The sequence below is a fragment of the Nesoenas mayeri genome, assembly GCF_963082525.1.
Source record: "Nesoenas mayeri genome assembly, chromosome: 22".
NCBI lineage: Eukaryota > Metazoa > Chordata > Aves > Columbiformes > Columbidae > Nesoenas > Nesoenas mayeri.
The window spans coordinates 3,835,848-3,863,476 of record NC_137572.1 but is presented as its reverse complement, the minus strand read 5'-3'; the positions used below and the strand labels follow the sequence as shown (position 1 = coordinate 3,863,476).

The 27,629-nt window shown below is 54.5% G+C and overlaps 1 protein-coding gene across 1 annotated transcript in view; it reads right to left on the bottom strand.

Annotated features, from left to right (window-relative positions):
• Positions 1–1,157: 1,157 nt before the first annotated feature.
• Positions 1,158–27,629, bottom strand: part of LOC308048615 (opioid-binding protein/cell adhesion molecule homolog) — a gene marked incomplete at both ends in the record, with an annotated part of 79,130 nt that continues 52,658 nt past the window's right edge. The window contains 6 exons of the mRNA XM_080357852.1: positions 1,158–1,258; positions 8,795–8,946; positions 9,401–9,521; positions 9,603–9,737; positions 9,979–10,104; positions 11,701–11,933. Coding sequence (XP_080213978.1) covers positions 1,158–1,258; positions 8,795–8,946; positions 9,401–9,521; positions 9,603–9,737; positions 9,979–10,104; positions 11,701–11,933 — 868 coding nt within the window. The remainder of the gene's footprint in view (positions 1,259–8,794; positions 8,947–9,400; positions 9,522–9,602; positions 9,738–9,978; positions 10,105–11,700; positions 11,934–27,629) is intronic.

The window sequence follows — 27,629 nt, the reverse complement described above, 5'->3', positions numbered from 1 at the left end:
GTAGCAGGGACAAGGGACAAAGCTCTCTCAGCGGCTGGAGGAAGCAGAAAATGGAGTGTGGACAAATCCAGTTTGTTGCTGAATGCGTATTGTAGCAGGGAAGATGGACAAGCAGAAAGTTAGGGGCACAGGAGCCAGTTTTGTCTCCGCCACATTGGTGCAGCAAACCGACAGAGCCAGAGCCTCTGCTGGCGGGTCAAACACCTCGATGTCTCATCGGGCAGGGGGAGCGGTGGGCGCGAGTAGCAGCAAAGCAGGGGTGTTGCAGATTAGGGGTCCTCCCACGTGGCGTAGTGACTCGGAGAGCCAAAGGGTACAGGGAGGACACGCTGGGAGACGGACCAGGGAGACGCGGAGGGGCCGACAGAGGCAGAGACCTCTCGGTCCCATCCTCCGGGGCCATGCGGACAGGTGGGAGCGTCAGAGCTGTAGGAAAACTGGTATTTTGTTTTCTGGCATTTGGCTGTGTGTTGCTGTGCCTCTGGCCAGAGACGGCTGTGCTTTTGAGACGCCCACCACGGGGAGCCAGGGCGCTTCTCTCTGGGGCTCCCGTTTTCAGGAGAGCGGGTCTGTGTCCTCAGGATGGCGAAGGGGGTACATACAATGGTAGGTGGGTGAAAGGACAGCCGGAGGTGTGACCCCGGGCGGAGAAATGGCCATCATGGGCGTCCCCCTAGTAACAGGTGGCCAAAAGCCACACTTGGGCCACCCCTTGAGCTGGTGCTGTGGCCTCAGGGAGCGGGAAGGGGCCAGCGACGTCGGGGGCACTCAGGGGAGCAGCTTTGGTGCTGACAATCGACTTAGATGACCGAGAGGGCAGAAGGCTGAGCCGAGGGCTTCATCCTCAGGGTCGTTATGGGCATAGACGGCTTAGCGAGACGATGACATGGACATTCTGGGCGACGGCTCCGGGCGGCTCACGTCCCGTCAGCTCTCCGCTCCCCACGTCGGGGAGGAGGAGGCGGCCGCAGGGAGGCTCAGTCCCGGCTGGATCGCGTCCCCGGGGCGAGGGCGGCGGGCGTACGCCATGACCGGCGGCGAGCACGATCCGGAGACGTGGCCAGTCCGACAACGAGAAGTCCCCGGACGGCACGGCGGGCCGGCCCCGCGGTGGGGGGGAGGCGCGGGGGGGCCTCCCGGGACCCTCCGCTCCCTTATCAAAAGTCGAGGAGGAGGCGAGTGAGGAGGGCGGCCCAGAGGCAGAGGCCGGCGGCCGCCCGGGACGCCGCGTTGCCGCCGTCGTGCACCGCTCCGGGCCCTGCAGAGAGGGCAGAGAAAGGGGAAGACGGGTCAGAGTCAAGGCTAGAGCTGAGGGGAAATGTTTGGGCAAAGGGACATGAGTTTCGCAGCATCCCCCCGGTTCCCTTCCACCTCCCACCCCTCCTGCCAGTCACCCCCTAGGCCAGCATGGTCGTGAAATTCCCTCTCAGGGGTCGGAGATGTATCTGTTTTAAGGAGAGCATTGCAGGCGTTGTTGTTGGCACGTGACGGAGGCGTTGTTGAGGAGGAGAGGAGAAGGAAGGATTTTTGGAGGAGGTGAAGTTGAGGAGGTAGTTTTAACAGGGAGGCAGCAGCCGGCACTACTCCACTTGGAGGAGGTCATTCTTGGTTTTGGATCCCGCTTGCCTGCAAGTCAGGGAGGGGCACCGTAGGTACCTCATACCTCAAGGTTTGTTTGGGGCAGAGGAGTTAGTTGAATAAGTATTTTAGTTGCAAGGGAAGTGTCATGAGAGAGAGAGCGTCACGGAGACTCATTGTCTGACTCTGCCGAGAGAGTCGGGAGACAAGCGTGTCCCAAGGCTAGACGTAATGAGACATAACGATTGCATAATGTTTACAATGAGGGTGGAAAATACTGGTAGAGGACGATCTGAGAGGTGGTGAGCGCTCCATCTCCGCAAACAGTAAAGGCTGGGCCCTGAGCAACAAGAAGTAGTTAAAGATGTCCCTGCTTACAGCAGGGGTGTTGCACTACATCAGCTAGGAAGGTTCCTTGGAACCCAAGATATTTTGTGAAAATATGAATCTATGATAGGTGGGTCCTAATACAGGGCTGCTTTGTGTGTCACAGACATTTAGGTTGGCCATAGCAGTGGTGAAGCGGCATGGCAGGACATTTTTTACAGGGCAAGAGGCGAGGAAAGCGGCCAGGACGCACATCACGGGAGGCAGCTGGTGCGCAGGCTGGTGTTCTTAGAGTCGGCGATGAGTGAGTGACAGAGCCATCCACCAGCCGTGAAACAGCACAGAGCAGCAGAGATGCATCATATAGCTACCGAGATACACCATAGAGCGATGGAGACGTGTCATAGAGCAACAGACACATGGCACAGAGCAACACAGACACATCACGGGCAGAGGTTGGGTGCGCATGCTGGTGGCGGGTCCCAGTGCGCGGGTGTGGGTGTCACAGTGGTACAACTATGCATGGAGAGGCCAGCAGTGGAGCGAGAGAACCACCAGGACCAGAGGGGACATGAGACCTCGGCACTCGGGAGCAGCAGGAATGGCCCACGGCACTCCAGGCTCTCCAATGAGGGAGACGGCATCACGGGAACGTGAGGAGCCTGAGGTACGCGGGGTCATTTCGGGGTTGCACTGGGCGAGGGGGAGGATGGGGATGTGTGGCCATTGGGTGACATATGCTGAGGTTTGTCGCGTTTTGTCGGGTGAAAGCTGTTGATGTACAAAGGTGAGGGGAGCTGGAAGAATAAGGGTGCCTGTCGGAATAGGATGCGGAGGCCACTTGAGTGAGGTATCAGAGGCGAGAGTGGGCAGGAGTCAGTCCCTAAAGCCTCTGTCACACAATCCCAGAATGTTATTGGAAGGGACCTTGAAAGCTCATCCAGTCCAATTCCCCTGCTGGAGCAGGAACAGAAAGCGAACATTCCTGGACAGAGGTCATGTTTTGTGAGTTGTTGTTGTAGCGGAGTTACAAGAGCTTCCAAGCTCTTCCATCACGGGAGCCAGACAGTGAAAAAGTCAGGCCTAGTCGGGGGGGATCTTGTGTGAGATGCAGACCGATCAATGGTATAGTGCTATGATGTTAGTGTTAAATGTCACAGGTAAAAGGGCAGTCAGGATTTAACGTGTAGGAGAAAGATGACAGATAGAGGTGGAGGCACGTTTGCAGTCGTGAGTAGTTTAGGCCTTGTAATTGGGGCCGGGGGCAGTAAAGATCCAGAATTTGCCATGCAGAAGACTTAAAGCAGGTCTGCAGGCCTTTCCAACTGGGTTTTTGTTTGATCTGAGCTTAAGCGGCCATGGGGGAGCAGGTCCCCACCTCAGCAGGTCCGGCCCCTGGGAACACAGAGTTTCTGTGGCATTGCATTGAGGAGGTGTTTATTCATATGGCATGTTGTGATATTTGTTGCACTAGTGGTGCGGGGTCAGGTTTTTATTATTAAGGATTGCAACAGCATTGAGCGTATGTATCTCAATCCAGGAGAGTTTTGTGTGGTTATTGTATTTCTCTGCCAGTCTGGGTTGGGGGAAGTGAAAGGGCAGTCTCCAGGGTCCCAAATGATGAGCTTAGCCTCCTTGGTGAGACATTGTCCTGTGTGTCAGTTGTATTTCCATGTATTGTTCTGGAGGGAAGAGTTTTGAGTAGAGGGGCAGACGAGAGGGCGCAGGGCTCGGTGCATCTGGGCATCCATAGGGGAGGGAGAGTGTGGATCTGAGCTTGGATACACAGCAAGGAAGGGTCAGCGCACTGGACGCAGTGTATGGATACTCCAGGTTGGATAGCCTCGCATCTCTGAAGCTGTATAGGTTGATTTTTGATGGGAGAGGTAGGTGGGGAGATGGAATCACCGTGACATGGAGCGCAGGGCATGGCCAGCATCCTTTGGAAGCGGAGAGCCAGCTGACATGATGGATGTGAATGTAGGGGCACCCATGAAAGTTGTCAGATAGGCAGCACACAAGGGGAAGAGCCTCGTAGGCAGGCGGGCAAAGCACACAGGATGAGCAATCTGGGACACTGCAAGACATGGGGGCTGTAAAGCGGGACACGTAAGCGCTCAGTCCAGGTACTACGGTATCAGAAGGGGGCTGTTTAGTTCAGAGGTAGAACTGCCATTACTTGGAGCATTACAAAGGTCTGACAGGTTTTGTTGGGGAGGTGGTTTAGTGAGAGCAGTGTGTAAAGCGAAGGAGTGGGTGAATCTAGAGTTATTAGTTGTGTGAAATGCAGGTACATATTTTTGACTCTGGGTTTGTTCACAGCATTTTGTTTATAGTTTTGGGTCTGGGTGTCTCATGGTCTGTCTCGGTGTCGCTTTGCATTCTTTGTGTAGAGGACTAAGTAGTGAGTCACAGAGCAACACTGGTTGCTTTGCCCTGTAATCCCTGCCATGTAGTCATGTCTGGGTCAGCGCTGCTCCGCCTTGCCTCAAGTCAGGATTGTGTGTTAGGGACAGCCCTTTCGGTGGAGTGTGTCAGTGCCCCATCCAGGAAGCCTTTTTGTCGGTGTCTGTGTCATGAGGTAGGCTGTGGTTTTGTATAGGTTTGTGCTTGCTTAGTTCTTGTGTCAGAAATCTGCTTGTCTAGTGGCGTGGTGTTTCTTTAGCTTGGTGTCTGCATAGAGGTTTTCCAGAATATAGGTTGTAGAGCATGGTCTCTGTGGTTTTAGTTCTGTTGCGCCGGGTTCCATCTCTGAGGGTAGCGTTAGTGACAGCAGCGTGCTTGGTCTCCAAGGCGCACGGCTCCCCTGCAGTTAGACCTGCACCTCCAAAGACTCAACAAGTACAGTCGGCTAACTACAATGGTTAACTCTTACCTTGGCTGCTCTTCTTCTGTGGAGCTGTCTAGGGCCCCAGGTAGCTGGTGTAGCCCAGAAGGGTGGAAGGAGCTGGGATAGAGCCCTGGGCCCTGCTCCTGGCCATGCTAAGTGCAGCAGCCTCCAACAATGAAGAACAGCATTGGCTCTAGCTGCTGTCACTCACAGAGGGGGCCTGAGGAACCCCAAACCCCAAAAATGCCCCCCTACTGCTCCCAGACGACACCAGTCTGACCTTCCTCACACTCCACACCAAGACTCCAGGCCATGTAATCATCCATCTCTGCCCACTGACGTACAAAGACACCCCACAACATCGCTACACACCTCGGAGTGTGACCTCCACGTCATTAATGCTGCCCTGGTAGCATCCCAGCCTCCCTTGATGGAATGACTGTGGACTACACTTGATGGTGACAAAGGCCGACCTTCAAGATTCGTACAACTACCACCCCCTGTACTGTACATCTCTGCGAATGCCCAATGACACCCTACCTCTGAAAAAAGACAACCTGCCTTCAAGATACTCCATGCAAAGCCCCAGACGCCTCACCCTCCATCCTATGTGGCCCTATGACAGCAAAACCAACGACTTATGCCTCACCAGCACACACTTTCCTGCCGATGGTGGCTACACGCAGCAGCAAGTCTGTCCATAAGTGACTAACTTCCCAAACAGTTTCTTAGATTCACACCCTCACTCCAGTCCACACGTAACTCGGCCACTAATACAAAGTCAACCCTCACTGAGACAACACCCAGACGTGTGCCTAACTGCATAACGCTCTGACTCCACAACGACACTACAAACCCTACCAGGCACATCAACGCTGCATCTTGACTAACATGATATGCCATCTCAGCTCCGGCGCTGACCCCTGCACACTGTGCTGAGTGCCCGTGTGACTCCGGCTATGTAAAGCCTACCCTGACCCCTCCCAAACCCCTACACACAGTACAACAGAAACACACACCTATCCTCTCACACAAAGCAGAAGTATGACCGTAATAATACCCTTCCACCGCACGTGTAGCGACCTAGTCCACCCAAGCTCCCTAAGACCCTCTGACTTGCCTTGATGGCATACATGTATATATCCTGGATGGTAGGACAAGGGGTAACGGGCTCAAATTGGAACACAAGAGGTTCCACTTCAATTTGAGAAGAAACTTCTTTTCAGTAAGGGTAACAGAACACTGGAACAGGCTGCCCGGGGGGGTGGTGGAGTCTCCTTCTCTACAGACATTCCAACCCGCCTGGACATGTTCCTGCTCCAGCAGGGGGATTGCACTGGATGATCTCTTGAGGTCCCTTCCAATCCCTAACATTCTGTGATCCTCGCCCACCTTGTAATGCCCATAACAAACCTCAGGACACACGGGAAAAACGCTCACCCCTCTAACACACATCACTACCCCCCTCTAACATTGCCAAAACCTACAGATTGCCACTCCACAGAACCGACAAGTACGTGCCCTCCCCAGTGAGCAGCAAACCGCTACAGAACTCTACACCACTGAGTGCCAGATGTGATGCTCCTGGGACCTCCTCTCCACCCAAACAGAACTAAGCAACTCTCAGCTATTAGCCATGCTTCCCGACTCGCCTGCCACAATCCCCTGCTGCCCCCACACTAACGCATCGGTCACGTTTGCCCTTCGCCGATGAGTCCACCTTGGTGCTGGCAAGTAAGTTCCTACCGTTTCACCACACGACCCTGAAACAAGCTGGTACATAATAATAAACATGACAGGCTACATACTGCCACCACACGGGCAGTGACCACACAATGCACTCTCTTGTCTTGCTACCCTGCCTGCTCCCCCTGCACTAAGGACAAGACACAGAACACAGACACGGCAGACAAAGGACACCCCAAGACATGGCACATCATGAGCCGCTATGGCTCTCAAACGCTGACAACCCCATCACCCACTTAACACAAGTCTCCAGACTGCTTCCTCTCACATTACATATGTTCACCTCCTACAAAACAACACATCCATACTACCCTGACCTGCTGCTGGGACTGTGTGACCCGCTGACTCTCTCCTGCATTGCTGAGACACGCCGGAATGGAAATGCACACATCCTGTATGGCTACTGCTCCCTCGACACACCTGCCCAGACCCTATACGCAACCTTTCAGACTATCAAAAACCCCACTACAAAAACCACAACTGTTGCACACACAAAAGCTTCACACCACTTGCTTACAACAACCCCCACGCTTGACACACAAGGGACACAGCTCCTTGGCGCACTTCTTATGGGTAGAACTAGCCCTTGGACACAATGGCACGCTAAAAGACCACACCTACCTGCATTACCCATGACCTGCCAGAGCACAGCCTTTATAGCAGAGGCTGGCTGTAAAATCATGCTATCCAACACACGCGACTGGAGCATCATCCCATGGGACAGGCTGCAGAGGAGTACTCTGCCACCCTTCACTTCCCACAACACGAGACCTATGGAATACAACCTATCCAGGCACACAAAAACTAAGTCCACACATTCACAGAATGTTAGAGATTGGAAGGAGCCTCAAAAGCTCATCCAGTGCAATCCCCTCATGGAGCAGGAACACCCAGATGAGGTTACACAGGAAGGTGTCTGCAGAGAAGGAGACTCCACAACCCCCCTGGGCAGCCTGGGCCAGTGTTCACCGAGAAGTAGTTTCAGTAGAACCTCCTGTGTTCCAGCTTGCACTCATCATAAGGATATTGGCCAAAATGTTGTGGCAAAACCAGTTTATCCAGCCAGAGGAGATGATACATTCAGTATAGGCTGGATTGCTATTTATGTATTGACAACTAGCTAATGAGCCACAGACCGGGCTGGCTAGCCTATACGGGACATGGGGGACGTGCCAGAGGGCACAGGGCTCCTCCTTCTGATTTGCCCAGCCTGGCTCAAAGAGAAAAGCTGAGACCCTGCAGTGTGGCCTGAGACTTGCCAATCTTTCACGTTCACCCCTTCCCCTGAGACTTGCCCCTGCACAGCAACTGCCCTTCTGCACGGATGCTGTCTTGTGACTACGCTACCATCCACACTTCCCCAAAAGTGCTTCTTCACGGGGTACATGGGTCTGGATACCAGCAATTGCGTTGGGTCCCCCTTCCCTATCGGCATCACACGCTTACATTTAAGATCATTACAACAGCCCCTATGCGGGAGACAGGGCCCCACTGCAAGACTATGCTTTGCATGTGCTGTACACCCTCCCAAATGCTAAGGTCATGACAGCACTAGCGCTGATTGCGCTAACAACCTCCCCTGGTTTACGGGCCCATTCCCTCCTCTCCCTCTGCTCTTGGTCCGAGAAGGCCCAATTTGCCTTGCCCTAATGCCAAGAGACTCATGCTAGAAACATGCCACTGCTACACACCATCTGCAAAAAAACCCAGCATGATACACCAGCCCTCCAGCATCGACTCGTCGCCGCGGATGCCCAACACGTATTGCCCCCCACGCTGACCCTTGACAACTACACTGCATGTCCTGCCACTGCAAAAGTACCACAACTGCTGCTAATCCTGTCGATACAATACCGACGACTAAAACCCACGCCACGTGGCTGAAACGTGTGCTTACCTGGACCGGGCCCCCTCCTCAGCCCTGGACTCCAGCGACGCCGCGGCTCGCCGGGAGCCTTGTCTGGGAAACACCGACCATTGCCCAATGGTGCTGCGGAACCCCAGCTCCCGTGGTATGACACACCCTGCCCGACACCCATTTGTGAGCGCCCACTCGGGGCAATGCTGATATCTTCATCTGATGTGTCCTCCCCATGGGACGTCACCACTGGCAGCTCCTGACGTTCCACAGCTGTACAGGCTGTGCTCAGATGCTCTATCTCTAACCACCTGCACGCATGGCTGCTGCCTTCTCTTCCTCTTCCTCCTCCACATCTTCCTTTTCCTCCTCCTTCTCCTCCTCATCTTCGCCTCCGTCATCTTCACCCTGCTCGTCCTCTTTGAACTTTGCTGCAAAAAAAAGGGCGCACCTACCGTACAGGATGATGCTGGCGTTGGTGTTGCCCAGCTTGTTCGTGGCCACGCACGTGTAGTTGCCGTAGTCCTTCTCCGAGACGTTGAAGAAGGTCAGCGTCGACAGACGGCCCTTGCTCTCGATCCGCACGCCCTCCAGCCCGTTTGCTAACCTGCGGGGAAACGCCAAGGACCATGCTCTGTGTGCCGCGCTGTCACGCTGTGACATATTGTCTTACCTCCCCAAATGACCTCCCCATGCTGTTGGCCGCTACGTGGCTTTGTGTTCCCCATCTGACTCCCCGTGTCGTGCCAAAACTGAGCCCTTTGTGCTACTCCGCTACAAAACAACAACCTGCACTCCCAATCCCAAAACCCGTCCTGCGGCCGGAGCGACATGGCATTCAGAACCGCCTGCCCCTAAAGCTGCCATTGCCATCCCCTGGAGCAATGACCCTGGGGACGCTTTGGCCCTTAACCCAGTTCTCGCCCCCACTAAAACGGCTGGATCCCGACCTGCCTGAGCGTTACGTGCCTGGCCACCTCCCCACCTCATTCTCTGACATCAACAGTCCCGCAGTTGCCCTAAGCCTCCCGCACCGCTCTCCGACCCCCGCAGCCCCTCACCTGGTGTCCTCCTTGAACCACTGGAACTCCGCCACCGGCACGGCCGAGGCCTCGCACTGCAGGATGCCCTTCTGGCCCACCGAGGCGCCCGTGTTCTTGGCGTTGGAGATGTACGGCGGGTCTGCGGGGATGCCGCACCCCGTCAGGCCGGGCTCTGCACCCGCCCGCCCTGCCATCCCCCTCCCCGCTCCCCGGCACTCACAGTTGACGGTCACTTTGACTTTCCGCACGTCCGGGACAGCCACGTCGTTGACGGCGCTGCACTCGTACTCCCCGGACTGCTCCCGCGTGATGCCCGTGATCTCCAGGTACTCGTCCTCGCTTGCGAAACCCTGTCCTGCAAAACGTCCCAAAAACATGCCGCTGACACCCTATCCAACGGGAATCTTGCGCCGATGCCTACAAAGCATCCTCACCCTCCCACTGAGGACAAAACAAAGGAATGGTAACTCCTCTCTCCATCCCAGACACCAGCCGCCTCCATGACACGCCAACTCCCTCGTTAGGGAACACCGTGTGTTCCATGAGGACCGGGTGAGACCCTTCCTCGGACCCGGACGGCCCCGCCGGGCTCTCACCTTTCCCGGACAGGTGCCGCCACGTGACAGTGGGCTCCGGTCTCCCGAACGCCAGGCACATGAGGGTGACGCTGCTGCCCTCATTCACTGTGATGTCCGAGGAGATGTTGACAATCTGGGGGGGAACTGTAAGACACAGAGGACACAAAAACCAAACATCAGCACGCGGGCTCACCTGCCCACCTCACCGCCGCAAAGTCCCTGGCTTGAAACCTGCCCCGTTGATGGGTGACGCTGTCCTCCCTCTCGCCCTGCATGTTACTCCCACCTATCAATTCCTGACCTTGTGGACCTAAGACATCCTCTCAAAGCCCTGACCACCAGCTCTCCTTATGGTTCACAACAAGGCTCATGTTTGAGCATCTCTAATAAAGCTACTTAAATTCAAGAGTGTCTGCTTCCTGCAATACTGGCTACAGTACTTTACTCCATCCCCAAATACTCCATCTCATAAATAACCTAGCCATCCTGACAGCCATCCATATCCCTTGCCTATGGCCTTGGATGCTGTTGCTCTTCATCATCTCATCCGAAATGACCTTAAGAGCTGGCGTGGACATGGAGAGCGCGGGGATCCCGCCAGATGCCTCCGTACCCTGCCACGATGGTGATCGTTGCCTATCAGGTTACCAGGACTTGCAGAGGAACATCTGACAACCTTCATTACATTTCTATAGATTCCATCGGGCAGGCTGACCGGGACGGTGGCTCAAGGGTGCCTGGATGCTTTACGAGTGAAGTATCCTGACGGCGTTGGGTGGAAAAGCCCCTGGGATGGGTGGTGGGGATCGAACCCTGCCCTGTCCGCGTGAGGAGGATGCGTAACTACCTACACATCTACGTCAGGGGCTTCTTAGAGATATGTTGGGGCCGAGAAATTTTACAGATTTCCTCATTGCAAAATCAATACCCATCAGCTGTTTGAAATTAAAGGAGAGATTAGGTCCTGGTTTTATACACGCTTTATTGTATTCCGAGAGCTTTCTACTCGGCCAGATAAATCTTCTTTAAGAGGATTAGGAAACTTTCATTATCTTTATCTAACCTGAACTAACACTTCCTCTGAAAAATTAATCTAGAGACTGGACAAAAGCCGGTAGCCAGCGCGTAACCGAGAGGATCCAAAAGCGGGGTTCGCCTCTGACCTGGATCTCCCTGTCAGAGCGGCCTGGGGAATGCTGCTTTGAAACCCAACGGCGTTGGCTATACCTACAACTTCACCTACTAAGCCCCATGCCAAAATCACAGATTCATTGAATCATTCCAGTTGGAAGAGACCCTCAGGATCATCCAGTCCAACCATTACCTAACCCTACACCATGTACCTAAGACATACGGACATTCAGTTGTGTGCCCAAGGACATGGCTAATGACTCCTTGAGATGACAAACAGAGCAACATGAGTGCCCAGCAGCAGGGATGGGTCATGTTCATGGTGGAAATAGCCAAGCAAGGACGAGGTGCGGGATGCCCGCTCCAATTCCAGTTCTCTGCCACATGCGATGAGCGTACGAGGTGGCAAAGCTGAGACGACGCAAGGACGTCTCCTCCCTGGCACGGTGGACGCTGGTCTGCGCCCCTGTCCCTGTGCCACTCATGCCTCGAGGCCAGTACTGTTCATCTGATCCCTACATCTACATTGCCACGAGGTCCTCTAAACTCGGCCCGAATCCAGACACTCATCCCTATGAGTCACCTTGGTGAGAGTACAATGACACCTACCTTGCACGATGAGATGGACCCGCGAGGTCTTGGGGTGATTGTCTGTCTGCACGGAGCACGTGTAAGGGCCTTCATCGTAGATGTCCACGTTGTGGATCTTGATGCTGTACTGGGTCTTGGTGTTGGAGAGGATGACCACGCGGTTGTCTATGGACCACTTGTCGTTGCCGGCGTACAGGATGGTGCTGCGGTTCAACCAGGCCACACGCGTCACCCTGTCGTCCACAGTACACCTGCCAGGGAAGAGACGGACGGTTGGACGTGCGGGCCTCCGTCACCCAAGATTTTATACGAACAGAAAGTTCCACAAGATCCACAGCAAATAAAACCGTTACCTTTGCCCTCCCCGAGCCGCACGGCCTTTGCATGCCTCCCTGTGCTCGCCCGCCTCTGCCGTCCCCCCCTCGCCCTTGCTGCACACAGAATTTCAAATGAAGCTGTCAAATTTGCTGACAAGTTCGGCTTGACGACATGGCCCTCAAGTCATCCTTGAGGGGACAGATGCGCCCGCCCCCGAGACCCAGGAGCCGCAGTGCCAGCATGGGGACAAGGGAACAGGAAAAATGGCCAGACATGGTGTTGCTGGCATACAGGGAGGAGAAGGCGATGTTCGGATGAGCAGCTGTAAATCCTACAAGTGCCTAGGAAATGCGACGCGGCCATTCCCCTTATTTATTTCCTGCCTGGCTTGCTCCCTCCCGCTCCGAGAACCTCCAGTCCGCGGCGCTGACTTACGCTCCGCAAAGAATAGACGGGCGGGAGGAAATTAAAATGTTCTTTGAGAACGCGGCTTCTCCATTCAATATGATAGATTTTTCTCAACCCATTTACTTCTGGTATTCTCCACCACCGCCGCGGGATGAACCACCCAGCGGTTGGTTAAATTAAGAGCCCCAGGTCTCTCGGGAGCTTTGCCTTTCCTGCCCGAGGAGCACGGGAGAAGATTCTTCTCTCGGCGTTACAGCACAACAAAATGACCAAGATAGGCGCGAGCTTGTGCCGGCAGCCGCTGCGCTCTGCGGCTTTGTGCGCCAAAAGTCTTAGAGAAAAGACAGCTACAGTCAATCAAAACACCTGTGCGAGTCCCTCTTTGCACGCCTGTAAATTCAGAGAGGGCCTGCGGGGCTGATCCTGTCCTCATCCCCTGCACCGCGCCTCTCCTGCGGAGGATTGGGGAGTGTGCTATTTCTCCCTTGCCGGTGCTGCACGGCCTCACGTCGCTCGAGATTATTAATCGGGTGGAGGATGGAGTGATGCTCGGCGCGTCTCAGGCTCCCCCCGGGTGCACGGGTCGGGGAATGAGCCGTACATCCTCCCGCTAACTAGAGATTTTCCCTTGCAGGCACCGTACATCTCTGCCGGTGCGTCGGCAAAGACGGATGGTCCCTGCGCCCGCCGCGGTGACGCCACCATGCCGGGAGCCCGACGTGTCCCGGTACCCCCGGCAATGCCGCCTCGGCTCCGCCGGACCACAGCGGCCTCGTGCCGACCGACAGCGGCATCCTCGTCGGGAAGCTGAGCCCTCCCTTTGCTTGAATTAACTGGGGGAGAGCTGAGCGCGGCCGAGTGGAGTCGGGCCCTGGGGGATTCCGGTCTAGTGGACTATTACTGCTGTCTCACTTCATTATAATGAATAATAAAGAGATACTTACACGCGCCTTCTGTAAATTATTCATTGCGTGCGCTGAGAAATCAGGGCAGCAATATGTAAAACAGACAACTTGCATGTCTGCGCTCGTATAAATATCTAGACTACGGCCCCGCGAGGTACTCTCGGGTCTCCTCATTAGGGCTGAAGACTGAGGACGAGGGTTGGAAGTGACGGGGACGAGGAGCTCGTGCTGCCACTGCCCAGATTTGGCTGCTGTGTGCTGGCTGCATGTCCCGGGAAGATTTGGGGTTGGTCTGGGACCCCTGAGAGCCGGAGCCGCTCGTTCTGAGTTTACAGCTCAGATTTATGGCTCTAAGCCACGGCTGTGCCTGCGTACGTGCATGCCCGTAACACCAGTGGACATTTACACACAACAAAGAGCGAGGAGCACGTCGCCCCCCCTTGCCCATAGCGCCTGGTTCCACCCTCGAAACCGGTCAGAGCAAATGGTTAAAAGCAACATTGAGAATCATCTACTGAGACCTCTTTGCTACCTGTTTCCACTGCACCGAGATTATGATAATGTCTCCAGTAAGCAAACAGGTAAAGACACTTCTGCAAAATGTTTAGATAAAGCCGACAAGGTCTGACAAAGCTGGATAACAAAGCGGGCTGGGAGGTTGTCCCTCAAAGGGATCTAATTAAGAACAAAGACAAACCCCCATTAACAGTCTCCTGAAGGCGCTGTATCCATCTCTAGAATAAACCCTGCCTTGCGAGTCCAGAAGGGACGAAAGCAAATAAAGTGCCTGTCGGATGGGAGGGAAATCGACTCCTCCTGGCTCCGCGGTTCACCGGGGAAAAAACCCATCGGGAAGCTGGGAGGAATTGGCCCGAACCCCCGTTGTCTAGTTCCCATGATGCTCACAATGAAACACGGGCTCTCCAAAAGCCACCATCTCCAGAGACCCCTATCGATCCCCTGGCTCTGCTGGAGCCCAGAGCAATGAACCCAAACGTGGCGACGAGAGAAGACGTGGGAGGGAGGGAGCCGGCGGTGCTGTGACGCTTCCCCTCTAATTGCCCCGATTCCTCATCCTTAAATGCTAATTTTCAGCTTTCCGAGGGATTTTTTCCACTTAGTGTCAACAATACAGATAACTCCGCCGGCGCGCTCTTTGTGTTCAGTGGCGCAAAGTTACCGTCTCCCTCCTCTCGGACCTATTAGCGGAGACCCCCGCGTCGCTGCCGCAGCGGGGTCCTGCCTGGCCCCATAAATGACACTGTCAACGCGTCTCCTGCATGTGAGATGTCACCTCATCCCCCGCCTCTCCTGGTCCATGTCGTTGGACCTTTCCTGTGCTACTGACCCATCCGACTCGAGGGCTGCACGCAGGGTATGATGCTGAGGTTGCCCTCGATGTCTGCCCCATGGTGAGGGGAAAACGTGCACGGGGTCAGCGTGACTTTTTTATGACTCTATTTTGGAGGGATAAAGCAACACTTGCAAACCCCTCTCTGTGGGTGCCAAGTGTGGGATGCTCAGGACCCCGAAACAACGATGCGTGTCCTGAGCGGTCCAGGCGACTGCTGCTCCCTGGCTGAGCATCTCAGGGAAAATGCTCCTCTTTGGATTGACTCTACACCATCCCATTTCCTTATTCAACCAAACACACTCTGCTTTTAGATACTCCTACAGCCCCTCAAGCCCAAATCACTCTCCTCGCCTGTAGGCAATGTGTCTCATCACAATGACGAACAGAGATGCCGATAGCGGTCACAAACTGGCTGCCGACCTGCTTTTTGGTGGCCAAAATGATGAGTCGAGTCCCTCGATGGCAACGGGGTGCCGCTTCACCCTGGGAAATTTCCAACCCAAACTAGCTGTCTTGAGGGCATTACAAAGACTCGACACCCTTCTATTTCAAAAACAATTGTTAATGACATCTGCCCAGCACTTCTAATGGAATTCTCCTTTGCTTTTGGTAGTCGCCCCGGCTACGGAATGAACGGGCTCCGAACGCCTTTCTTTCCGGGCAGCTGGAGCAAAAGCAGAGGAGATTTATTTGTAATCATCGGCAATAAACACCCTTCCTCACAAGTCAACACAAAAGAACAGAACCTGGCTGGGCTCCCGCTTCGTTAAAGATGCAAATTACAAGCAGGCCGTGACGACGCGGCTCCTCTAATCCTCTCCCGACAATGTAAACCACCACTTTAGCCGTGGGTATGATGGCATCCACGGGTACGATGGCATCCACGGGTACGATGGCATCCGCGGGTACAGGGATGTGGGATGCGAAGCCCCGTGGGGTATCCGACCCATCCCAGAGCCTTGAGGATGGAGGGGACCCGAGATGTGGTGTTGGGCATCTAAACCTCCTCGGAGGGCTATGGGACCTTCCTGCCCTCCCCGCAGCCTCGGGGCTTCTCGGGGTGGGTTTCTACCCGCCCGTTCCCTTATGGAGCGAGTTTGCCCACCCGCTACCCAGCACCAGAATAGCAACCGCTCCCTGTGAAAAATCAAACCCCGAAGTGATACATTTGAGGCTGCTAAATATAAAATCTCCATCTGCATGGATAATAAGCCTGCGAGGGCAGGGGCTGTCGAGTTGCTCCATTACAGATAGTTTAATGGTGTTTTGGTCCGTGACTGCGGCTCCCAGACACGAGACTAATGACGAGATGATGAGGAAGGCGGGAGCTGTCGGCGCGAGGCGTCGCCGGGTGCGACTTTGCGCTCGCCCTGCAGCCCCCGAGGCGCCTGAATCGCCCCCAGTGCTTTCACCCGGCATTTGTGGGGCTTTTGGTGGCCTCTGCAACACCCCACGGGATGCAAAGCTCAAGCTGGGGGGTTAGAAACAGGTCCTGGGTTGCACGGGGAAGGGACGAGCGGCCAGGCTGTTGCTCGGCCACTGCGGCTTCTCCCCAGAGCCGTTCTCAGGATTTTCTGAATTAATGCCCCGCATCGAACACATCCAGAAAATGCAGTCGGCTCTGATAAAGCGAGCTAGGCTTTCCCTCGCCTTCCTCAAGCCCTTCTATTGCTCCTCATCGCTTTTCCATCCAGCTTGCGGGGACAGACACCGCATCATCAGCTGGGAAAGGGTGCAGAGACGACGCTCTGCTCCACTTGCTATTCCCACCGGGACTCCCTTGTTTCTGACACTACACATCATCTCCTGATTGTTGCGGTCCACTCGGAAATCCTCACGGCAGCGCAAAAGGTTGGAAGGCGTTGGCCCTCATGCCTGCAGCTCTTATTAGCTTAAGAGAAATCATCATAAGGAAATAGGAGGCAGCAGTAAAAAGAATAGAGTGAGAAGCCTGTGAATAGAGCAAATCAATGGGGATGTTTATGGCGCAGGTGGCGCTGAAACGCTCACGTCAGAGCCGGTCGATGCTGCCGGCCGCACCTGCTCTGCCGCAGAGGGATGGAGATGAAGGCAGCAAGAGGGGGCAGCCGGACCAGCAAAACCACAACCGGGGGAAGAAGCGCTGCAAGGCATGTTTTCTTGGCCTGGACGGTGCCTAAGGGATTGCGCGCTTTCCCCAAAATCAGATCCCTGACACAGCCAGGTACCAATTTCCACCTTGCTCGTGGCCGTCCTGCAGTTAGGGGAAGGCTGGGACATCTGTCACAGTATCACAGTATGTTTGGGATTGGAAGGGACCTCAAAAGATCATTTAGTCCAATCCCCCTGTCCAGCTCCTCTCCAAAGAAACCACCAACAGTTGGCATCGCCACCCATCCTAGGTCACATCAACAGACCCATCCTCTCCCCTCTAACCTGGACCAAGGCTCTGCTCAATGTCCCTTCAGGGAACAAGACCCAGTGACAGACGCCACCTCCACCGTCCGAGGGACACGATTCTGCATAAACCCCTGTTCGTGGCGCAGCGGCACAGCCCCCCCGCCTCAATCAGTGCCCGCGTACGAACTCAATCAGCGCCCGTCTCTAACAATGCGGCACCTGCGCCACGGCTGATTTCTAGTGTGCTTCAATCAACAGGAGCAGACGAAACGCAGGGTTTATGGCTGGCGGCGAGAATGGACCCCGAGTGCACAGGGCGCTTTGGGTGGAAACCCAGCCAGATCTCCATCACGCACGGTCCTCACGCTCTGGGTCTGTCTGTCCAGCCGCAACGCCCTCCCCAATAAGAGCTGGGGGAAGCGAAGCTCTTTTCCTGACCCCCCGTTAAATCCCACCAAAAATATATTTGTCGTGAGACGCCTGCTCCTCTCCCTACGGCTCTCCAGGGTAATGGAGAGGTTTCAGTCTTGGGAGGATAAGTCTCTTGGCTGCGTGCCCGGGAGGATTATTTTACATCAGGTTGAGTTCTGTAGTAATTATCTTCAAAACAGCTGGACTGCTGGATAAACTCGCTGTATCTTAATGCACAATACAAGAGCAAATACGGGGAATTAAACTGCAATTTCAGACGGGCCTAACAGATAGGTGGAAAAAAACACTCGCCGGCGTTTCGGGAGCCGGGGCTCAAGGCTCCTCGTGCGTCGGGGTGGTGAGGCATTTTCTCACTTGACATCAATTCAAACTTCCCCTGAGACCCAATCGAGTGGGAAAGAGATTGCAGAGAAAGATATTTCACCCCCAAACTCACGGTGGACAAAAAAAACCCACTCAACACCATTTTCCTGACCCTCACTGCTGCAAAATGAAGTGGGGTTGGATCCTGGCTGGAGAGCTGAGTGAATCGCGTGGCCTCAAGCCTTCGAAATGAGCTCAAACTTCTCCGGTCTTACAAAGGAATGGCTGATGGACAAACCTACTCCCCAACGACTGGCCTGGAGAGGCACCCTCTCCCCAGTCACCAGGGAGAAATAACAGGCAAACATTTGTCTTCCTTCAGGATGGTGTGGCCACAAGATATAGCATGAGAAATCCCCCTAGGTAGGACTAATAACCTCTCAAATAAGAGAAACTGAGCCAATGGAGAGCGGCGAACGCCACGAGCTCTCCTTGCCAAATTTGTGAACCACCTAGGTCAGTCATCAGCTTCAGAATCCAATGGCCCATCTGCAGAAATTTCACCAACAATTAGACAAAATCTAATAACCCATCGGAGGAAATCTGCTTTCCACCCGCCGTTTTGCCCTTGTGTCAGAGCTGGATGCTCCGTGCAACAGACACCGAGGGGCCTGGTGGTGGCCCCACCATGTGAAGACGTCGTCACCGGCACAAAGTGACCGTCACCCTCTTCCGCCCGATCCCCACAACCCCTCGGGCCCGACGACTCGTTTGCGATTAGGCCGTTTATTTGTTTGAGTTGTACGTGAATATCCCAAATTACATTATCAGATCGTCGCCCCGCTTCTGATTTATTCCTTCTTTGTTCTTCAACTCTTCGTACATCTAAGCAATTAACCTCTCAAAGAGCCGGGGAACACATAATTATCCTCATTTGTCTAAACGTCACCAAGATGGCTGCCTTTCAATTAACCTTCTGGGAACGGAGGGAAGTTGGAGTGATACAGTGATCATTTCCAACTTCAGCCCGGGCTCCTTATTTTTTTTTCCACCCTTAAAGTAATTTAATTGAAATATTCAGATGATAAAATATCGCCAGACAACTGTGACTGCAGGTAACGGGATCAAGAGGGGCCTCGCTATCGAAAAAAAGAAGTCAAATGAGGTGCAGGAATATTATATCAATACGTGGCACTTCCATCTAAAAATAACCGAGCGCTCTGCGCTTATTAATGAAAGGAGCTTTTTGCGCTTCCCGGCCGGGTGGCAAAGACTTACGTCGCTTCTATATGTCGCTGTTACCAATGGGGAAACTGAGGCAGGGGATGTGCCTCCACTGCAGCCGGTTCCCCTCCTGCTTTTTGCTTTGGTTTGGTTTCATAATAACCCATGTTTTGCTGAGATAGCGTCTGCCATGGTGACGGAGCGAGAGACCCGTTCCCACCCATCGCATCGATCATAAATATGCATCGGCTTCCAGCCGAAAGCGCCGGGTCGAACTTTGCACCCGCGTCGAGCGAGACGCCGGTGTCGTCTGGCGCACGCCTGTAATATTTATACGCGCCCCCGCACGCCAATATTGACAGAAAATAAACACGCTGACTCCCAAGTTCATCGCATCTCCTCCCCGACAAGTGTGGCTTCTTGGTTCCTTGCTTGAAATCGAGCCTCCCAAAACCTGGTTTTCTCCCTGCCTCCAAAATGGGTGTAATGGGAGAAGCTGAGCCGGAGCTCCGGCGTGAAGGGAAACTGAGGCACCGAGACGTGGGGATGCGCTGGACTCGTTCCCCGCATCCTTCCCTCCCGGCCTCATGTACTGGTCGTTATTTCAGCCCCGGGGACCAGAGGGTCCCTCTTGGGGACTCTGCAAACCCACACCTCTCCAAAGCATCCACCTGGAGAGATGGAGCAAGGAGAACACGAAGCCACCGAGTTCCTTCTCAGGCTGGCGGCGACGCGATTAAAATGCAAGCCGGAGTCAAGGTACCTATCGATAAATCCTCACTTCTGGCTCTGAGGCTTGACACAAAGCCTATACCTGGCGTGGGGCGTTCAGACTGAGAGGGAGGTGCGGAGAAAGGCTTGGCTTTATGGACAGCCATTTTACTGTTTCCTTTGAGTAATGGGCCTTGCAAATTAGCGCCCCGCCGGCCTGAAATACATATTTTTTCCCAAGGACACGCAGGCTCCCTGTCCGACAGGGGATGCGGGCGGACGGTCCCCGAGGGGAGCCGCGATCTCGGCTCGTATTTTATCCCGGGCGGGATGATGAAGAAGAAAGCGAAGCGCTCTAGGGGAGGATCTACAGGCTGGGGGAGCAAATGGAGCAGAAAACGAGCCTGTGCGGGCCCGGCGAGGGGCTGATGAGCAGCATCCAAGGGAACCCATCTCAGCCTCTGCCCCTCCAGAGCCCCGCAGCCCCCCAGGTGGCATCAGGGCATGTCTACGGCACACGCCTCTCCTCGCACGCTCAAAACTATGGGTTTCTGGCTCTCGTCGGAGCTCATCTGAGCACCTGGCTCACGAATGGTTACTGGGAAATGACAGAGGTGCCTCCAACGCTGCAGTTTCCCTGGGGAGGAGGACAGATGCCTCGGACGAGGGGAAGAGCGAGCCTGTGGCTCCCCAGGTGCAAACACGGCAGGAAAGATCCCGGCATTAACTCAGAGAGGAGTAACGGAGATATATGGAAATATGTGTGGCTGAACACGAGGGGGAGCTCAGGCCGGAGCTGAAAGCGGACCCGCTCGCCCTCTCTCCCCCGTCCCTCCCTTTCTGCCCGCATCTGTCTCCCTCCTTGCCTTGCTTTTCCCTTTCCTTCCCCTCTGCCCTCCCCACAACGCCATGCACATAATCCACCCTCCAATCACCTGCGCACACCGAAATGGGCTGTGCTGCATCTCCACCAAACTATCCAGAGGAAGAAGATGCTCGGGCACCAGGAGGATGCGTTTGAGCATCCCCCCAGACACACATAATTCTGTACAACATCCCCCCTCCTCAAACTGAAGCCGTGGCACAGAGATGCATGTGTGGCTGAGCGTGGATTTGCTGCAGAGCTGCACATTTGCTGCCAAATTGTCCTAATAACAAGCAAGACACCTACAGTTCTCCTCCTCATTGTCCCCACAGCCTCCTGCAAGAGGCATGGGGTGACATCTGTCACTGGACGTGCATCCCACTGCCCTGCCCCTGTTAAAACCATTAACACGTGGAGATGAGCATGGCCTTTCTGAAGCCGAAATGCAAGAGGTTCGATGCACAGGAACCTACCAGGTCACCAGGGACCTGCTGCCACCTTCCCCATCCCTGACCTTCGGGACATTATCAGTACTGTAAGCAATGGGCAGGCAGGCTCCAGAATGAGCTCGGAGTAAGTTTGGACCCTCATTCCCACCTCTCAGGGCTCTTAGCTCAAGTCTAAAGAGTCCAAATGGGGTTTGGAAGCTGCTGGGATCTTGCCCGGACCCGAGCCCTGTCAGAGCCCCCCGCGTAGCATCACAGCACGGCTCAGGACAAGGAGACCGACTCCTGCTCCGGGCAGATCACAAACCAGAGCCCTGACCCATCCTGTGCCCTCGGCACGACTTGTCGCATCCCCTGGACGACTTCGCGGCGGGGAAGTCGTACTTTGGGAGCTCCCTCTGCCGCTCCCGCTCACCCTGCCAGGCTTCAACCATCCAGGAGGTGATGCAGAGAGACAGCTATGAACTCGCTACAAGAAGCAGGAGTTTCAGCGCGGTCTACAGAGCGCTCCCGAGGCGCTCGGGAGGCTCGGCGGAAACCCTGCATGCCAGCCACCGGTTTTTGCTTCAGCGCTCGGCCAGACGCTTCGGGGCAAAGGGGAAGGAGCGGCCTTTGGGAGGTACCACATGTGCGCCTCTGCCCGCGCTGAGATGCCGCTGCTGGGTACGTGAGCATCTCTCCATGGCCCCATGAAGTTTGACGGTGGCGCGACAGCTTCTGTCTTTCTCAGGATGGGATCTTGGCTACCCGGAGGAACCGCACGTCATTTAGAGCTACTCAAAACCTACACGGAGTGGCTGAAGCCTCGACGCTTAATCCTGTTGCCACCCAAAGGACCTGAGGACGGGAGGCTGAGAGATGTTCTGGGAAATTCCCGCAGTTTTCTACCCGTAATGCCAAAAATGGGGGATGGTGATGCCAACTATTTCTGCCTGGCCGGGGCGCGCGGATATAGTTTTCTCCTGGCAAAGCCCCCAGCTCAAGGAGAAACATAAAACTCTCGCAGAAGGGCTTGTCTGGTTTATTATAACATCGGTTTTAATTTATGCGCCTGCCTTTTATGATTGTTCTCTATCACTGTTCCTGGGGCTTATTTATAGAGGGCCATTAGCACTGAGAGCAAGCGCTGATGAGGGAGCGTTTGCGGCGGCTGCCAGGGGACCGGGGATATAAAGCGTGAGGAGGAGGAGGAGGAGGCATCGAGTCCTCTCCCCGAAAGCCGAGAAGGATAATTTGATCTCGGTGCGCGATATGGCTTCGTTTCACGTGGCTCGCTTCGGGCAGGCTGCAGCCTCCTTCACACGCACTGTGCTGAATTCCCCAGCCCCAACGGGCGAGGGATGCGGGGAAAAAGCCTCTTGATTATGCAAGAGAAGAGCTGCCGGGGTGAGGAGGAGGAAGGACACCTCGACTGCGTGTTGTCCAGGCAGAGCATCGCTGACAACATCCTCGCCTGCATCCCTGCTCGAGCATCCCTTGTCCCCTGATACCTAAAAGCAAAACGCGTCAAGAGCTGCGCTGACACCCCACAAAACGCAGGGAATAGGTGGGTACCGGTAACCTCACACCACTCATTTATTCCTATTTACGGCCTCCGGTGCAACCCGGACAGGCGACCCTATTTAAAACCGCACCTACTTAAATGACAGGTTAATTATTGGCACGGACAGGGTCCGGCCCACCCCTGCAAAAATACTCTAATTAAAAGCACAGCTAAGCGGGGAGGTGGGTCTGTTGGCACTTAGGGGCGATGTAAAACGAATTTGTACCATCAAAGCCTTCCCATACAGCTCGCCGGTAATTCGTGACGAGAACAAAAGCTTTACATCCAACCACTGAATTATTCACTATGAATTGTCCTCTCGCCTCCCGCGCTCGTGTCCTTCAAGCCGTTCCAGCGGTGGCGACGTCCCCTCGGCGCTCGGGGAAGCGGCCGCGGGAAAGACGGAGCCGCCGATCCGACACCAGCGGTTTGATTTACAGAGAGAAGTGGGGAGAGGAGACAGTCGCCCTCAGGAAAAACCCAACTTCAAGCTCCAACCATCCCATCAAGTGGGTTTCAGAAGTCTTTATACTTTTTTTCTTTCTTTCTTTCTTTTCCCACAACAAGCTCCCACTGCAGGCAGAACAGATGATGCTAAATTATGCTGGAATATGCTGAGAATGCCCAACTGAAGCCTCATCATTTCTCCTTCACCACCTCCCTCCCCATCCTTGCCCTCTCTGTTCCACCTCACCGACCCATCCCAACTTGCCAGCACTTGTTGCTCTGCTGCCCTTCCCCCGGAATCCCTTGCAGCACAACCCAAATCACGCTTTTCCCTAAAAAACCCCCAAAGCTGAGATACCACAGTAAAAGGCAGACACCCCTCCGGCCGGGAGTGACGGTGACAAAAGCGCTTGAGAGCCCGAAGCTCCGCGCCACAGAGGCACCATCGTGTTCTGATACCCAGAGTGACATTTCGCCAGTCCCTCGCGCTCGGCGGTGACACTGACAATGTCATAATAGGGACACGAGCACCGCGTTGGCCCCGTACCCGTCACTCAGCCGTGATGGATGGGCGGCCGGCTCGGCACGCCACTGACAACGAGGATCGGTGAGCGGCTCTATTTGTGGCACCGAGCAAAGACTACAGCCCGCTCCTTCCCCGCCTCCGCAAAAGAAAGGCAGGTTGCTGCCTTCCATGGCCGCGAGCTGGTCCGGGAGGTCTCAACCAGGAATTTTAAGGTGTCGGGATGAGGGTAAAGTCCTCTGAGGTTGTTGCGGAGCCCCGTCATCCATCCGTGCTCCAAGGTGATGGATGCGCACAGGGCTTGGGGTACAAGGGGGTGCCGTTGGGTCCCGCAGCATCGCACCCTCCGCACCTTCACGCCCACAAGTCGCGTTTCGCTTGCTTTTTAAAATCAATACCCTTCTGTCCTCCCCAGGAAGCCGCTAAAAATAACCAAAAAAGCAATAAAAGCCTCACCAGCCACCCTTGCCTCTCCAGAGCACGAGCTTTACGACACTGTAGCTATTTATCGCTCGCTGTGTTTTGCAAATACCAGATGTGACACTCATCCTGAACAGCCCAGTTTAAGGCCCCTTGGTTATTCCGTAGATGGAGCTGCTATTTTAGACAAGACAGACACGAAAGGAAAACAAAACCTACAGCGGAAGGGGGGAAACAACCCTCTGAGCGCTGCAACGGTGACAAAAATCCATAGCTGGTCATTCATCTTTGGATTTCAACCCAAAGCGGGCTGGACGGGAGCTTCGATTCCCATAATTTCCATTGGGATCTCTGCCGGTGACAAACTCCCTTCGAGCCAGACCAGCGGGTCCGGTGGGGCCCGACAGACCCGATATTTCATTCCCCGTGTCCCGCAAGGGCTGAGGAACGTGCGGCCGCGCTCCATAAACCCACCATTAGAGATCCCCTGATGGAGATGGATTCTAATTTGCAAATGATTAAAACACAATTAAACGGCGGTAGGGAGGGACTCAAGGCTCCACGCCGGAGCCGTGCAAATGAGGAGTTATCAGGACCTTCGGTGTCCTAAGCACCTGTCAATTCTGGGTTGAAACAAGTGCATTAGCCTCGTCCAATATCCATCTAACCTTTCCACTCTCCCTTGCTCTGTTTCCTTGGCAACCATTTAAAAGCACTGGGAAAAGGCACAGCTGCTTTCAGTAAAAAAAGACAAGGAAAAGGAAAAATAAAGGCGATATGTTCTTTTAAGGCACGCGGGTGCTCGTTCCCTCTTTCCCACCCCTTCTCTCGGACTCTCCTTTCAGTGCCCATGTTTCAAAGGGCTCCGCAGGACATGGGGGACAATGAGTGGGGTGGGGATGGCTGGATGCACCACAAGCCATGGCTAAAAACCACTCTGGACTACACAGAGACCAAGGGGAGCAAACCCCAGAGCCAGCTTGAGCATAGAGGGAGATGCTGCCCAAAACAGCGGCATGTCACATCGGAGCCCTGCATGACCCGCGTGGTACGAGCACAAAACTCGGTATTTTACGGTGCTCCCTGTCACTCTCCGAGCAAAACAGCAGTTAACAAAGGTCACAACTCAAGGCTGTCACTACAGAGGGTTATTTTTCCTCCCTGCTTTGCTTTTTCTCCCCGCTACCGCCTGCCTGGACATCATCTCCCGGCACATCCCCGTCGATCCAAGTGGCATTTGTCCTGACACCTTGGGGAGCTCGGCTCCAAAGGGTAGGAGGAAAACAGCACTGAGAGCTGCTGTCAACAGAGCTGGAGTTGGGGGACGGCTCCCCGAGCCTGTCACTGCTCTCCCGTCTCCACGAGCAAATGTCAGAGTGGGGCTGGAAAAGCATCTTCTGCACCAGGACACCCTGAGCGTCCCACTTTGGGAGAGGAAGATGGGGAAAAGAGGGAGAAATGGTTTGTCCCCGTATCCCCTGAGCATCGTGGCGTGTCCCTTCCCAGCATTGCGTGTGCCTTGACCACTCGGTTCCATTGATTCATTTGAAGCGTGCCGCTACTACTTCACACTCGCAAAGGGAGAGGGGAACAAATAACCCATTACACAACACACACAGGGCAAAAAACCCCAAAACAACGCAAAAAACCACCCTGCTCTAATGTTCCACCAACACTGGGCACCCAAACAGTTGATCTTTGTCAAGAACCTCCATTTCCAAGAACCACTTACAGGCTTTCATCAGCACATTATAATATTAATCAAGACTCATAATGCAGAGTGATTTGCATGCCAACAAATATATTTACACTGTAAATTGTTTGTTGAGAAGCCTCCGAGAAATATGCAATTCGCCGCTATTGAACTTGGGTAGCGGGGGAAAAAAACAAGAATTAAAAAGTACCAACTCCCTGTAGAGTTGGCTCCTTCTGGTTTTGGCAGCGCTGCTCGTTAGCGCGCGTTCGCGTTTCCACGTGGGATTCTGCTCGCAGCCATTTAGCTGGATCACAGCAGTCGGACATGGAAAGGTTTATTAAGGTCTCCGTAGCTAAATTCAAGCTGCTGTCTTCTCAGCAGAGGAGAGACAGCCTCTGGTAACCCTGTCCTGCTCCGGCCAAGGAGCCAAAGCACGATGCCCGTCACCCTTGGGGTACCCTGTCCAACCTGCGTCCTACACATCTCAGCACCAAGGAGGACGAGCTGTTCAGTCCAGACCCCAGGATTTGGGGGTTTGTCCCGCACCCATGAGTCCTGACAGCCCCCAGGGCCGGGAGGAGCATCTACCGCCCCTGTTATCACATATTCATAACGCGACCTGTTATCTCCAACCTCTCCCCTCACCAGGGGCTCCGGGGCTGCAAAGGATGATTAGCAAAGGTGTTAGAGGAGAATTAAACTGAGTATTCTGTGGTGTCTCTCTAAGCTGCTGAAGAGCCGATTAGCGGGAGGCATTGATCTCCTGGTTCAGAGATCTTCTAAAGAGTGAGGTGGAAAAAAATAATGGGAGGGAGGAAGGGGGGAAGGCTAATTAACACTTCCAGGCTAGCGAGCTCTCCGTGTGGAGCTGATATTAATAGACGAGATAGAAGGTGTCCTGGTCGGCAGGGTGAGCAGTGTCTGCTCACCCAGTGGGTGTCCCGGTGTGGTTAAAGTCACAGAGCTGGGGGACGGCACCCAGGGACAGGAGATGACAGGCACCCTGTCACCGCTGTAACCACTGGGTCGGGACCAGACCGCAATAACATAGATTCATTTTGGCTGTAACAACCTTTCGGATCATCGAGTCCAAATGTTAACCTGACCATGGCACAGGCTGACGCTCTAAGATCAAAACCCAAAAGAGAAGCAGGGAGCTGAGGATGCATTCCTGCATCCCGGCCAGTTTCTCCTGTCCCCCGGCTAGCGGCTGCTTTGGGATGACACTGATGTCACCTTGGATTGCGCACACACACTGGCAAAGCACTGAACATCACGGGAATAAACGTGCACGGTCCACCAGGTAGTTGGATCTGTTTATGTTTAATACTCCATCTCCCCACACGTACGAAGCGAGAGGCCCTAATCCCTGCTCAGTAATTACCAACATTAGAGGACCGGAGCAGAGTTTCAGCCACTCGTGTGAGCTAATGCATACATAACCACGTCCCCAGCCCTCTCCGTGCCACAGAATTAAGGACGGGCAGATGCCTTCAAGCTCTCTGTGGGCGATGATTGCCCTACAAAAACATCGGGGAAGGAGAAAGAGGTTGGTTGGGGGCGAGGGGGCATTTTATTTGATAAAATCATAAAGAGCAGTGCATCCTGCAGAGGAAGAATCTCCGAGACATAAATGTCAGGTTTATGAACAATTGAGCTGCTCTCTGCTTGCCCGAAATTGCTCTTTAAGGTCAGCGCTTAAGTGTTCCCTCGGGCGAATGGACTGCAGGACGAGTGCCGAGCGGAGAATGGGGGTGATCCCGTCCCCAAAGCGGGACCGAGACACAGCACGGGGTGAGGAGCCACAGCTTTTTGGGGGGAAAAACATGGGAAGAGAAGCAGCATCGTTGCCTCCAGCCCGCTGTCTGCTGGTGCTTTGGGAAAGTCTGAACTTGCAGAAATACAGATTCATCCAGGCAACCACAGCACTTGAGTGGGTTGTGTCAAGATGCTCCAACTCACCTTGGTCTCAA